The following is a 14,950-nucleotide window of genomic DNA, read 5'->3' on the forward strand; positions in this document are numbered from 1 at the left end:
TCTTTCCCTGTCTTGCATACAGGGTCGTCATTGCCATCTTCCTAAATTCCATATATATGTGTTAGTATTATGTTAGCCTTATATTTGAAAGCTGGATTACTTATACAATTCTATGTGTATAACATAGAACTTTTAGACTTTAGAATTGTATAAGTAATCCAGCTTTCAAATATAAGGCTAACATAATTTGAATATATTATATGTAATACACGGTTTTATTCTTTTATTTTAGAATCATAACTGGGTGCAGAAAAAATTAATGATAAAATGCTTTAAATTCACCATTAATGCTGTTATAACACATGATAGTTATCTACAGCAAAACAGACATATAATGTCATTAAATACTTATGATAAAGTCAATATTTATTTATTAGTGAAGAGATAATTATAAAAATATGTAGTGGTACTATTAGAGATTATTTTAATATAGATTGCTAATGATTATCACTAATTTATACTACCATAAATGTGCTACCCTGAATAAATCATTATTTAAAGAATGCCAACAGCAAAGGCAAAAATTTAATTCCAACCTCTTGAACCAATGAGAGAAATAAATTTGATAGTATAGTTAATATAAGATGACAGAAGGAATATAAGATACTAGAAAGGAAAAAGAAATAATGAAAGGACAATTTCAATAGAACTACAAAGAGCAGCCTTGAAACCACATGCTCATAAGTGTGAAGAGTTGACTTTCAAACGTAAATGAAAAAAAAGAAGTACACTGTTTGATTTTATGTTTATAAATTTATATATGTTTTAAAAAGAATACTACTTGGTGATTAAAAACCTTAGCTCTCATTTCTCCCTGGGGAGGGAAAGAATCAATACATGCACCTAACACCTCAACTTCTCAGAGGCTTCTCAAAGAAACAGAATCTATCTTATCAATCACTACTGAAAACTGAAATCCCTGAGGAATCTGTAATGATACAGAAAAAACAATAAAACCCAAAAATCACAACAAAAGGCACTGCGTTTCCAGGGATATTTCCTCTCTCTTGACACTCTCTCCTCTCCCTTTGTCCTCTCCTCCTTTTCTTGTATCTGCATACATGACTTTGTGGCACAGGTATCTCTGTGGGCATGGTTTCTTTGTCTCTACATCTTTTCTTCTTTTTTTTTTCCATTATGTCTTTCCATTTTTTCCCCTCTTTTCTCCTGTAGTTTCCAATTACATTTCAATCTGTCTTTCTGGAAATTTATATTGTTATATTAATTTTATCCAAGCAAAATGACATATATTCAAAATTATTTATTTGCAGCACAGATTATAATAGGAAAAAATAAATAACATTATTTTCATCTCTTTACCTCTTTCTCCAACTTTTTATCTCCTACTGCGTCTCTGGCTGTATTGGATATAAATTTGAATGAAAGTACACTTGATCATATATTGTTTTCCTTTTGAAAAAGATGTTTGTTATTTTAATTTTAATGTGATAGATTTATTTCACTTCTTAAACAAAAAGTCAAATTAATTTCTTACAATTAAGTATTTTTTCTTCCATATAACATTAATTTAGAAACTAAAAATTCTTCATTTTGCTACAGCTGAACACACATTCAAAAAAGTGAATAACTATAGATACAAAAATCACAGTATAATAATTCTCTTATTTGAGACAGCATATCCCTAGAGAGACTATTCTACAAGACATCATGAAGTTCTCTTATTTAAGGAGAATTATTCTTGAAAAACATTTTGAGCATAATATATTCTCTATCAAACTCTTCTATACAAAGAAATAAAGGTAGTAACATATTTACCATTGATTTATTTTCACTATTTAACTTCTTATTAAACAACCATGCATTTTCATCACTTGTATGAATTGTATAATAAGATCTAAAATAATCTCCCTAGACTTTCTACTTTCATTATACTTAATAAACATATGTGCCATTCCATTATCACTGTCACTGATAAACTGTCAAATTCTAAATCTTAACAAGACCTGTGTGGCCCTAGCTGGTACATTTTTTGAACAATTAATCCTTAAAGTATTCTCATCTTTTCCTCTAGTTCTAGATGACATTCTAATATTCCCACTGAAAGTACTCTGTAGGCTTAAAGTAGCTATAATACCCCCATACACCCCTTATTGCATTATAAGTTGTAGAACAGATTTAGAATTCATCATGTTTCACCATGAGAATATATATTTAAGGAAAAATTCTGGAATGATCAGTTAATCCCCTTTTTATCAGGAGGAAGATAATGGCCATTTGTTTGAGAGTCACACTGAACACCTGGTGAGCTGAAATTTTTGCTCAGTCTTCATATTTGAAAGAAATTGAAAGGAAGAAGAAAATAGAAAACAAATCACATTGTAACTGTCCGAGACATTTGCTGCCTGAAAATGCATGCTAATAGGATAATGTTGCAGCAACAGAGAAAAGGTGAGATCTACATTTGTCTAATTACTGGATGTTTTAGTTCAGCCTAAGTAGATGTAAATTGGCTACTGATCATCTCATTTGACCCCAAAAGGATGGGATATATTATTTCTCCTTTTTAGATTGAAAAAACAGATTTTAAAACACTAAATAACTTGTCCAAGGTTATACAGTTACCAAACTATAGAAATAGTCACTTATATTAAATAAAATATCTTCAAATAATATTCCTGATACTATATAAAATCTTGGAGTATTAAAGGAAAATACAAATTTATATGATCTAATTTAACTATTTCATTTAATTTATAAGATATTGTATGGGTGAAGATTTGTGCAATTGAATAAAATTTTACATAATCCTCATATCAATAACCTCAGATATGCGGATGATACCATCCTTATGGCAGAAAGTGAAGAGGAACTAAAAAGCCTCTTGATGAAAGTGAAAGTGGAGAGTGAAAAATTTGGCTTAAAGTTCAACGTTCAGAAAACGAAGATCATGGCATCTGGTCCCATCACTTCATGGGAAATAGATGGGGAAACAGTGAAAACAGTGTCAGACTTTATTTGGGGGGGCTCCAAAATCACTGCAGATGGTGATTGCAGCCATGAAGTTAAAAGATGCTTACTCCTTGGAAGAAAAGTTATGACCAACCTAGATAGCATATTCAAAAGCAGAGACATTACTTTGCTGACTAAGGTCCGTCTAGTCAAGGTTATGGTTTTTCCAGTGGTCATGTATGGATGTGAGAGTTGGACTGTGAAGAAGGCTGAGCACCGAAGAATTGATGCTTTTGAACTATGGTGTTGGAGAAGACTCTTGAGAGTCCCTTGGACTGCAAGGAGATCCAACCGGTCCATTCTGAAGGAGATCAGCCCTGGGTGTTCTTTGGAAGGAATGATGCTGAAGTTGAAACTCCAGTACTTTGGCCACCTCATGAGAAGAGTTGACTCATTGAAAAAGACTCTGATGCTGGGAGGGATTGGGGGCAGGAGAAGGGGACGACTGAGGATGAGATGGCTGGGTGGCATCACTGACTTGATGGACATGAGTCTGAGTGAACTTTGGGAGTTGGTGATGGACAGGGAGGCCTGGTGTGCTGCGATTCATGGGGTCTCAAAGAGTCAGACATGACTGAGCGACTGAACTGAACTGAACTGAACAACTCTACTATCAATTAAATATTCTTATTCTTCTGCCTGATCCACATTTTTTAAATCTTGTAGTAATAGTAACAATATATTGTAATAAAATATAGAAATCAATACATTATCAGAAACCACATTGTCATATTTGAACTTTCATCTTTGTAAGGGTGGTATCAAGGAGATTAGTTTTAGAGCACAAAGTCATTTCATATATATCAGAATGAGTTAAAAGCAGACAAAATATGTGAGAGAATGTGCGACTGAGTGACTAATATGTGAGACTGAGTAAATTTCAGAGGATAGTATTCAGGAGAAAAGGCGTAGTGCCGAAGACCAAGTTAAGAATTTTCAGTCTGTAGAAAATCCACTCTAAGTGAACATTTAGGAAGCACCTACCATGCTCCCTCTACCATGGAATGAGAAAAACAATCTACTACCTCAGAATTAATGGAAAGACAGGCATGGAACACGATGAAATAGAATACATATAGAGAAGGAGGTGAGAAAGATTTAACACTGAAAGAATTTGGGCAAAAAGAAGGAAAAGAAAGAGAATGATAAGAAAGGAAGCAAGGAGGATGTGAAAGCAAGAGATATAATAAGGAAGAGAAATTGCAAGAAAAAAAAAAAGAATAAAATTGAAAATAAAGGAAGCTAAATAAAATATAAATATAAAAAGAATAATTGAGAAAATGAATGTATTAAGGTAGGATTAACAGGAAGAAAATGGGAAATTATAAAAAACAAGAACAGGAAATAAATGGGGAAAGATTAAAGAGTGAGACGCCAGGATGGTAATCAGGTCCCCAGAGGGGAGCTGATCTAATAGCAGCTGGAAACTAGGCACGCTCGATATTGCTTGTGGAGGGGTGTTGCGGGTCTGCACTTGCAGAAAGAAGGAAAAGAAATAGACATCTCTACCCATGCATCTTCAGTTCCAGGTGTGTTTTTGTACCAGTTGAAATAACAAGGAATATTAGCGATGAGAGCATTCAGATCTACATCTTAGCCTACACTGACAGCTACTTCTTTGCTTTATAGGATTAGGACAAAAGCTTGTCCATCTAAGATCCATTGTTTGGGGCCTTTTTTTTTTTTCAGAATTCATTCTTTTCTTTCTTTTTTTTTTTTTCCACAGAGAAATAATCATCCAAGGCACGTCTGTCCTTTATCTCTATGAAGAGCAGAATTTGAGAATCACTGGAATAGAAGGTATGTACATGGGAATGGGAGAAGAGTAGTGAATTTAAAGTATTAAGTGGTATAGATTTTCATTTGTTAATAACAAATAGGGAGTAGAGGTGGATGATAGAAAATAAAAGCAAAGGTAGAGTGGAAGAGCCTGTAACTCATAGTGATCCCTTTGTCCTGGAACCCAAAGAAATAACCTTGAGCACCTGAAATGCACAAAACTTAAGAACAGATAGAGGTAGCTGTTGACTTACTTTCCTAAGAGTAGGTTTCTACAGGCAGAATGAGGAATGAATGTGGAGACAAATCAGTGTTTAAGTGGATAAAAGAAAGAAAGAAGCTCCTAAACTAATTTGAAAGTCACCAAAGACATTTTTTTTTCCTATTTCAATTTTCTTAGACTCACAATGTGTGAATATGTATTTTTATGCACAAACATGTGCCCATGAGTTATGGTATGGTTGGTTTAGTTCCTAAGTCGTGTCCGACTCTTGCGACCCACAGACTGTAGCCTGCCAGAGCTCCTCTGTCCATAGGATTCTCCAGGCAAGAATATGGGAGTGGGTTGCCATTTCCTTCTCTGGGGATCTTCCTGACCCAGGAATCGAACCCAGGTCTCCTGCATTAGCAGGCAGATTCTTTATCGATTGAGCTATGAGGAAAGCCCACCCATGAGTTATAAACAACTTCTTTGTCACATTTGTCTGCTCCTTACAGATGTTGCTAATCACACGGAACACATGTTCTGATGTTTCCTAATAAGTATGCCTAAGATACTGGTGGATTGTGTGAATTTCCCTTGAGTTCCCTATACAGACTTGTTAAGGGTGGTCTTCCTTTACTCTTTCCTTTTCTCTCTTCCTCTTTCCAGGGAGGCTAGTAATAATTATGTCAAATTTCAATTAGAATTTTTTTCCTCTTTACTCTTGTCTGCCACATTAAATAATAGTTAAAGAAATTTGGAGAAGGAAATGGCAACCCACTCCAGTATTCTTGCCGGGAAAATCCCATGGACAGAGGAGCCTGGCAGGCTACAGTCCACGAGGTCACAAAGAGTCAGACACAACTAGAGCGATTGAGCACAGTGCAAATAATATTTATTGAGATATAAAAAACATATTATAAAATTGACCATTTAGACCATATTATTCAGTGCTAAGTGTATTTAATGAGCTATGCAAGCATAAACATGATATAATTTTAAAACATTCTGTCACTCCCCAAGAAATCTCATACTCATTAACAGTCACTCCTATCCCATTCCTATTCCTTGGCAACCACTCTTTTACTTTCTATATCTACAGATTTGCCTTGTCTGGACATTTTGCATAAATTGAATTATAAAATATGTGGTCCTTTGTGACTGGCTCCTTTTATATAGCATAATGGTTTTGAGTTATATCCATGTTGTAACATATATCAGTAATCCATTCCTTTTCATTGCTAAATTGCATTCCACTGTATGCATAGCATTTTTGAAAATCAACATTGTGTATAATTAAAAATCAAGGGAAATATTGCTATATGTCACATTATAATATTTTGTTATAGTCAACAACCTTCTTTTACATCATTCATCTCAACAAATATGCCCAAATATCACATATATGAATGTTTATTTATAGGATACTTCTACAATTATGCTAATGTAACACTTAGAAAGCAATCACAAATACTTTTAAAAATTCAAAGCGTGATTTAAAATAATAAAAGGAGAAGTTCCATTGTTTTTATGCACCCTAATGGATTATCTTGTTTATCCACTGAGATGAGCATACTCCATTTTGGAGACCACTATATAGACTAAACCTTAATTCTGGATGTCATGAACAGAATTCTTCTTTAGATCAGATTATAGCCCACAAGGCCGAAGTATTTACATAAGCAGATAGCAATTATTTCAGCACCTAAATAAAATCATACAAGTTGATGGAGCACTAATTAGTAACTTTATCACATAGAAAGTCCCAGAGACAGAGGAGCCTGGTGGGCTACAGTCCATGGGGTTGCAAAGAATCAGACACAGCTGAACACACACACACAATCTGTTTAAACAGAGGAACACATACCTTTTCGCCCCTATCACTTACTAATTAGAATTAAAAAGAAAAGTCATTGCAAATTTAAGAATCTTAACTGAAATTACTCTATTTTTCTCATCTGCTGAATGATATATTAGACTACATGTTCTATATGGTCATTTCCAGATCTAGCTTTGATTTTATTAGTTGAGATAGTCAAAATATTTTATATATTCTAATAAGTTTTATATTACAAGAAAATATTTGTGGGAATAGCATTTGGCTATCATCCTGGATCTGAGGGAAAAGTAGACTGTAGATATATCTGGTGAGCAAGTAAGACTGGACTAGTATCAATTAGGATTTCAGGACAGGGTGTGGAACACATGCAGGGTTGGGGACCAATCAGAGGTGTAAATAGGGGAATGTGTGCTTAGTTGCTCAGTCATGTCTGACTCTTTGTGACCCGGTAGATTGTAGCTCCTCTGTCCATGGAATTATCCAGGCAAGAAAGCTGGAGTGGGTTGCCATTACCTCCTCCAGGGGATCTTTTTGATCCAGGGATTGAATTTGCATCTCCAGTATTTCCTGCATTGGCAGATGAATTCGTTACCACTGAGTCACCTGAGTCACAGTTAGATGTAATGTAGTGTACTCGCTGAGATCCAGGTGACTAAATAGAGTAAGGTTGCACAAGGGCACCAAAGCAAAACACTGTGATGGAACTAAGGCGGCACAAATTCTGAAAACAAGGCTGCTGCTGCTAAGTCGCTTCAGTCGTGTCTGACACTGTGAGACCCCTTAGACGGCAGCCCACCAGGCTTCCCGTCCCTGGGATTCTCCAGGCAAGAACACTGGAGTGGGTTGCCATTTCCTTCTCCAATGCATGAAGGTAAAAAGAGAAAGTGAAGCACATAGCTGCAAATCAGGAACTGGGAATTCTACAGGAACTGGAGGAAAGAAGCATCTGCATAATATCTTTGCTCTGTGGAGATGAAGAAGGGGACCAAAACTCAGCAACTTAATCTAAGCAATAGAGACAGTGCACCACCGACAACAACAAGAGCCACAACAACCTGACAACCTTAATAATGACTAGTTTTGCTTTAATCAGGAATTTTCTAGTATACTTCAAGCAAAATAGCTTAGGAACACAATTATATAGAAACACATGCTTAAATAGGAATGCAAGTGGTGTGGCCATAAGATCAGTGTCTTGGAGAAGCAGGAAAATGAAAGGTAGGAAGTTTAACTGAAAACACAGGAGAGCTATGATGTGTAAAGTGCCTTCAGCTGGCAAAGAGCTGGATGTGGAAAATATTATTTTTATTTGGAGAAGAGCTAGGGGGTAAATGAAAAGGTGGTTATAACAGATGGTATTCTCCTCTTTGTTGTTCCACAGACTGAGGAATGATGGAGAGGGAGAACAGCACTGAGGTGACAGAATTCATCTTACTTGGTCTGACCCAGTCTCAAGATGTTCAGCTCCTGGTCTTCACACTAGTCTTAATTTTCTACCTCATCATCCTCCCTGGAAATTTCCTCATCATCCTCACCATCAGGTCAGACCCCGGCCTCACGGCCCCCCTCTACTTCTTCCTGGGCAACCTGGCCTTCCTGGATGCATCCTACTCCTTCATTGTGGCTCCCAGGATGCTGGTGGACTTCCTCTCAGAGAAGAAGGTGATCTCCTATAGAGGCTGCATCACTCAGCTGTTTTTCTTGCACTTTCTGGGGGCAGGGGAGATGTTCCTTCTTGTCGTGATGGCCTTTGACCGCTACATTGCCATCTGTCGTCCTTTACACTATTCGACTGTCATGAACCCTAGAGCCTGCTATGCCTTGCTGTTGGCTCTGTGGCTTGGGGGATTTACTCATTCCATTGTTCAAGTGGCTCTCATTATCCACTTGCCCTTCTGTGGTCCAAACCGACTGGACAACTTCTTCTGCGACGTGCCACAGGTCATCAAGCTGGCCTGCACGGACACCTTTGTGGTGGAGCTCCTGATGGTCTCCAACAGTGGCCTGCTCACCCTGCTGTGCTTTCTGGGCCTCCTGGCCTCCTATGCAGTCATCCTCTGCCGTGTAAAGGGGCACTCCTCTGAGGGGAAGAGCAAGGCACTGTCCACATGCACCACACACATTATCATCGTGTTTCTCATGTTTGGACCTGCCATCTTCATCTACACCCGTCCCTTCAGAGCCTTCCCAGCTGACAAAGTGGTTTCTCTCTTTCACACCGTAATCTTTCCTTTGATGAACCCTGTGATTTATACCCTTCGCAATCAGGAAGTAAAGGCTTCCATGAGGAAGTTGTTGAGTCATCACATGGTTTGCTGAATGCAATGGAAAGACTGGAAAACCAAGGAGGGGAGTAAGTTCATTTGAAATTAAATAAGTTATTTATTCATTAATGCACAGAATCAATCAATCATTTAGCAAATAATGTATTTATTAGACACTTTCAGGTTTCAGGCTTTATTGTAAGTATATGAACAGGACAGGTAAGATTCCAGATCTGCTGGGACTATATTTGAGTGGATAAAGATAGGTCATACTATTAAACTGGAAAAAAAAAAAACCCACAATGTCTGAATACTCTGAAGCTAATTAAAAATAACGTCATGTTAGAGTTCGACTGAGAGATGATAGTTACTTTATTTTTGGTTGTTAAGCAAGATATTGAGTGTTATTTAGCTGATATCCAGACGATTTGAAAGAAACAACCATGCAATAACCATGGGGATTAAATATTTTAGGCAGAGAGGATGACTAATACAAGGACACAAAGATCTTATAAGTCTGATACATTTGAAAATTATAAAGAAAAATAGACCAGCTGTAGCATAGTTAGTGTGAAAGTGGCAGAAATTGAAGCTAGAGAGATTGGTACAAGAAAACCACATATTTTAAGTGATAAAAAGATCTTCAATCTATTCAAATTTCAAAGAGAGGCCAAAAAATGTATTAAGTAAAAAAGTGACTGTTTCCTATTTGATTTAAAGCAGGATTCTCGAGATTCTATAGAGGGTTTTGTGTAGTAAAATATCATTAAGTACAAAGTGTCATACTGTTACATGATTTTAATGGACACTTAAAGATGTAGTTTTTGTTCCTAATTTGGTGGAGTGAAGTAACGAAAGCTGTTATATCCTATGGAAAATGGTCATAAAACAGTTTAACTTCATATTTCAAAGTTTTGGAAAGTTTTGTGGTTATTCATAATATTTTTTTTTTAATCTTAGAAAGGAATTTGAGTTCATGCAAAATCTTTTCACTTAATGCAATAATGATAGGTATTTGGTGTATAAGTCATTATTTGGTTACAGATAGTTAACTTTTCTGGTTATATTTTAAATAAGGTAATATAAGGCATTAGGTGCTTACAAATCATGGAAAGTGCTGTAAAGGTATATTTTGGTATGGTACTCAGTGATAATCCCAAAACATTGCCAACAAACTGCTGTATAAAACAAGATACTGTGCTCATAACAATCATAAAGCTGGGGGATATAGAAGCAGATTGTCAACTATGTTGATACATGTTAAAATAAGTACACACTAAAAACTGACTGTATAAAAAATAGTAGCTATCTCATGGGACATATATACACGACATATGTATATACATGTATAAATGCAGTACAATAGTGAAAAATGAAAGATCACTTATATTTAATGATATTATTATTGATATGGTTAGATTAAAATTTGTTTTCCTGCCAGATGTTTTTTGTTGTTGTTGTTGTTGTTTTTGCTCTATTTTTTTCTGCTTTCTTTTGGTTTAATTGAAAAAAGCAAAGAAATGAGGGCTTCCCTGGTAGCTCAGATGGTAAAGAATCTGCCTGCAATGTGGGAGAATGCATTCAACCCCTGGGTGGGGAAGATAGAACCTTTGGAGAAAGGAATTGTAACCCACTCCAGTATTATGACTGGAGAATTCCATGGACAGAGAGGCTGAGGCCTGGAGGGCTACTGTCCTTGGGTTGCAAAGAGTCAGACTGAGTTACTAACACACACACACACACACACACACACAAGGAAATGAATTCTCTCCTATATCTTACAGAAAGAAATGCAACTCTGCCAACCCTATGAATTTAACCCAGTGAAACTGCATCAGATTTCTGACCTAAAAATTGTAAGATAATAAATTATGGCTATTTTAAGTTGCTAAGTCCGTGGTAATTTTTTATAGCAGCAGGAGTAAAGCAACACATCACAGTTTAATTAAACAATAACATATTAGTATATTTTCTTTTTCTGTCCTTTTACTTTTAATCTATGTATCTTTATTTTAATGATGGCTTCTTGTCTGTAACATATATTTTATCCAATATGACAATCTCTGTGTTTAATTGAGTTATTAAGCCATTTGTTGAACTGTGAAGAAAGCTGAGCCCCAAAGACTTGATGCTTTTGCACTGTGGTGTTGGAGAAGACTCTTGAGAGTCCCTTGGACTGCAGGGATATCCAACCAGTCCATTCTGGAGATCAGTCCTGGGTGTTCTTTGGAAGGAATGATGTTAAAGCTGAAACTCCCGTACTTTGGCCACCTCATGTAAAGTGTTGACTCATTGGAAAAGACTGATGCTGGGAGGGATTGGGGGCAGGAGGAGAAGGGGACGACCGAGGATCAGATGGCTGGATGGCATCACCGACTTGATGGATGTGAGTTTGAGTGAACTCCAGGAGCTGGTGATGGACAGGGAGGCCTTGCGTGCTGCAACTCATGGGGTCGCAAAGAGTCGGACACGACTGAGCCACTGAACTGAACTGAACTGAACTGAAGCCATTTATATATATTATGATTATAGGTGCAGTTTGGTTAAAACTGACAAAACATTCTATTTTATATTTGTTTCACCCATTTTTTTCTGATTTTGTTTTTTCTGTTTTGGGGGAAATATTTAAGTATTTTCTATTATTAACATATTTATTCATACTAATAATGTTGACTTAGTTATCTTTTTCCTGTGGTTTTTAGGGTTATAAATATATACTGTACATCTTATAATTGTCTAATTTGGAAATTATATATTTCTGTGTGTCATATGAGAAAGCTACAGCAGCATACTTCCATTTACCTCCTCACTGCTTTTATAATTGTGTTGTATATTCAATGTCTACTATTTTCTTACTGAGCTAATACATTCAACAACACATTATTATTACTTTTTCTTTGCAAAATTATTTACTTTTTAAAGAGACATATAATAAAAATTATCTTTTATTCTCTCCATGTTATAGTTCTATTGGTAATTTCAAGTGCACTAATCTTTTTTCTGAAATGTCATCTCTGTCATTAATACCATTCAATTCATTTTCATCTCACAAACAGAATAGTTCAATCCCATGTTTCAATTTGGACTTTTTTAATATCCTCAATGGCTCAACCATTTATACTGTAGTACTACTGCTTCTCTTGATGACCAAGGTAAATTACTCTTTATAAGGCTGTGGCACCTTTCCTTGCCTTTGAGTCTTTGGGAAAGGAAAATGTAGTTACTGAGTGGCAGCAATAAGTTGAAGTTAAGAGAAATCTTAATGCATCTTCTGGTGAAAGCATGTCCCAGAGCTTCCAGAACTACAGAGTCTAAAGTTGTGGGGGGAAAAAATACAAATTCTACAGATTCTTCCTATAGGGGAACTTAGGACAAAATAACATAATAATCACTGGTTAAGAGTGTATGTTAGAGAATGCTATCCCAAGACAGCAGGATGCAATATAAAAATGGATGGTTCAAATGTGATAGCAAAAAAAAAAAAAAAAATGTGATAGCGAATGATTACTCTAATGCTCTACCAGCCAGCACAGTACCTTCTCTGTTATGCAGTAAATGATAAGGCCAGTAGATATCTGCTCATTAGTCAACTCTTGAATCTCTTGCTGAAAACTAAGCTTAACTAACTAACATATCATAATAAAACTCGTCTTATTTTGAACATTTCATATGTCCTCAAGAGTAATGATGGTCAAAGGCTTGTATCATCTCAGTCATTGTGCCACTTGAGTAATCAAATTAATTCTGCTTAAAATATTTATTAACATTATTGACTATAAATATTCACAGTGTTTCAGATTAGCTTTAAGACAAACACTTTTCCAAATTAGACCTGAGAAAACAGGGTTTAATTCAGTTCATTTGCTCAGTCATTTCCGACTCTCTGCCATCCCATGAACCTCAGCAAGCCAGGCCTCTCTGTCCATCAACAACTCACGGAGTTTACCCAAACTCATGTCCATTCAGTTGGTGATGCAATCCAACCATCTCATCCTCTGTCACCCCTTTTCCTCCTGCCCTCAGTCTTTCCCAGCATCAGGGTCTTTTCAAATGAGTCAGTTCTTTGCATCAGGTGGCCAAAGTATTGCTTTCAGCTTCAACATCAGTCTTTCCAATGAACACCCAGGACTGATCTCCTTTAGGATAGACTGGTTGGATCTCTTTGCAGTCCAAGGGGCTCTCAAGAGTCTTCTCCAACATCACAGTTCAAAAGCATCAATTCTTTGGCGCTTAACTTTCTTCATAGTACAACTCTCACATCCATATACGACTACTGGAAAAACCATAGGCTTGACTAGATGGACCTTTGTTGACAAAGTAATGTCTCTGCTTTTGAATATGCTATCTAGGTTGGTCGTAACTTTCCTTCCAAGGAGTAAGCGTCTTTTAATTTCATGGCTGCAGTCACCATCTGAAGTGATTTTGGAGCCCCCCAAAATAAAGTCTGACACTGTTTCCACTGTTTTCTAATCTATTTGCCATGAAATAATGGGACTGGATGCTATGATCTTAGTTATCTGAATGTTGAGTTTTAAGCCAACTGTTTCACTCTCCTCTTTCACTTTCATCAAGAAGCTCTTTAGTTTTTCCTCACTTTCTATGATAAGGGCGGTGTTATCTGCATATCAGAGGTTATTGATATTTCCCTGGCAATCTTGATTCCAGTTTGTGCTTCTTCCAGCCCAGTGTTTCTCATGATGTACTCTGCATATAAGTTAAATGAGCAGGGTGACAATATACAGCCTTGACGTACTCCTTTTCCTATTTGGAAACCAGTCTGTTTTTCCATGTCCAGTTCTAACTATTGCTTCCTGACCTGCATACAGGTTTCTCAAGAGGCAGGTCAGGTGATCTAGTACTCCCATCTCTTTCAGAATTTTCCACAGTTTATTGTGATCCACACAGTCAAAGGCTTTGGCATAGTCAATAAAGCAAAAACAGATGTTTTTCTGGAATTCTCTTTCTTTTTCCATGATCCAGCGGATGTTGGCAATTTGATCTCTGGTTGCTCTGCCTTTTCTAAAACCAGCTTGAACATCTGGAAGTTCATGGTTCACATATTGCTGAAGCCTGGCTTGGAGAATTTTGAGCATTACTTTACTAGCATGTGAGATGACTGCAATTGTGTGGTAGTTTGAGCATTCTTTGGCATTGCCTTTCTTTGCGATTAGAATGAAAACTGACCTTTCCCAGTCCTGTGGACACTGCTGAGTTTTCCAAATTTGCTGGCATATTGAGTGCAGCACTTTCACAGCATCATCTTCCAGAATTTGAAATAACTCAAGTGGAATTCCATCACCTCCACTAGTTTTGTTCATAGTGATGCTTCCTAAGGCCCACTTGACTTCACATTCCAGGATGTCTGGCTCTAGGTGAGTGATCACACCATCATGATTATCTGGGTCATGAAGATCTTTTTTGTACGGTTCTTCTGTGTATTCTTGCCACCTCTTCTTAATATCTTCTGCTTCTGTTAGGTCCATACCATTTCTGTCCTTTATCGAGCCCATCTTTGCATGAAATGTTCCCTTGGTATCTCTAATTTTCTCGAAGAGATATCTAGTCTTTCCCATTCTATTGTTTTCCTCTATTTCTTTGCATTGATCACTGAAGAATGCTTTCTTATCTCTCCTTGCTATTCTTTGGAACTCTGCATTCAAATGGGTATATCTTTCCTTTTCCCCTTTACTTTTTGCTTCTCTTCTTTTCACAGCAATTTGTAAGACCTCCTCAGACAGTCATTTTGCTTTTTTGCTTTCTTTTTCTTGGGGATGGTCTTGATCTCTGTCTCCTGTACAATGTCAAGAACCTCCATCTAAAGTTCATCAAGCACTCTGTCCCATAAATATATTTCTCTCTTCCACTGTATAATCATAAGGGATTTGATTTAGGTCA

The 14,950-nt window shown here is 36.6% G+C and overlaps 1 protein-coding gene across 1 annotated transcript; it reads left to right on the forward strand.

The window, feature by feature from the left end:
* Positions 1–8,180: 8,180 nt before the first annotated feature.
* Positions 8,181–9,505, forward strand: LOC101119051 (olfactory receptor 4N5). Its single transcript, XM_027972186.3, has one exon. The coding sequence runs from the start codon at positions 8,181–8,183 to the stop codon at positions 9,108–9,110; it is 930 nt and encodes a 309-aa protein (XP_027827987.2). The 3' UTR covers positions 9,111–9,505.
* Positions 9,506–14,950: the final 5,445 nt, after the last annotated feature.

Source organism: Ovis aries, chromosome 7 (genome assembly GCF_016772045.2).
Source record: "Ovis aries strain OAR_USU_Benz2616 breed Rambouillet chromosome 7, ARS-UI_Ramb_v3.0, whole genome shotgun sequence".
Taxonomy (NCBI): domain Eukaryota; kingdom Metazoa; phylum Chordata; class Mammalia; order Artiodactyla; family Bovidae; genus Ovis; species Ovis aries.

What these genes read in the sequence shown, in the direction of transcription:
- LOC101119051 (XM_027972186.3), top strand. Translation starts at nt 8,181, where the DNA reads ATGATGGAGAGGGAGAACAGCACTGAGGTGACAGAATTCATCTTACTT.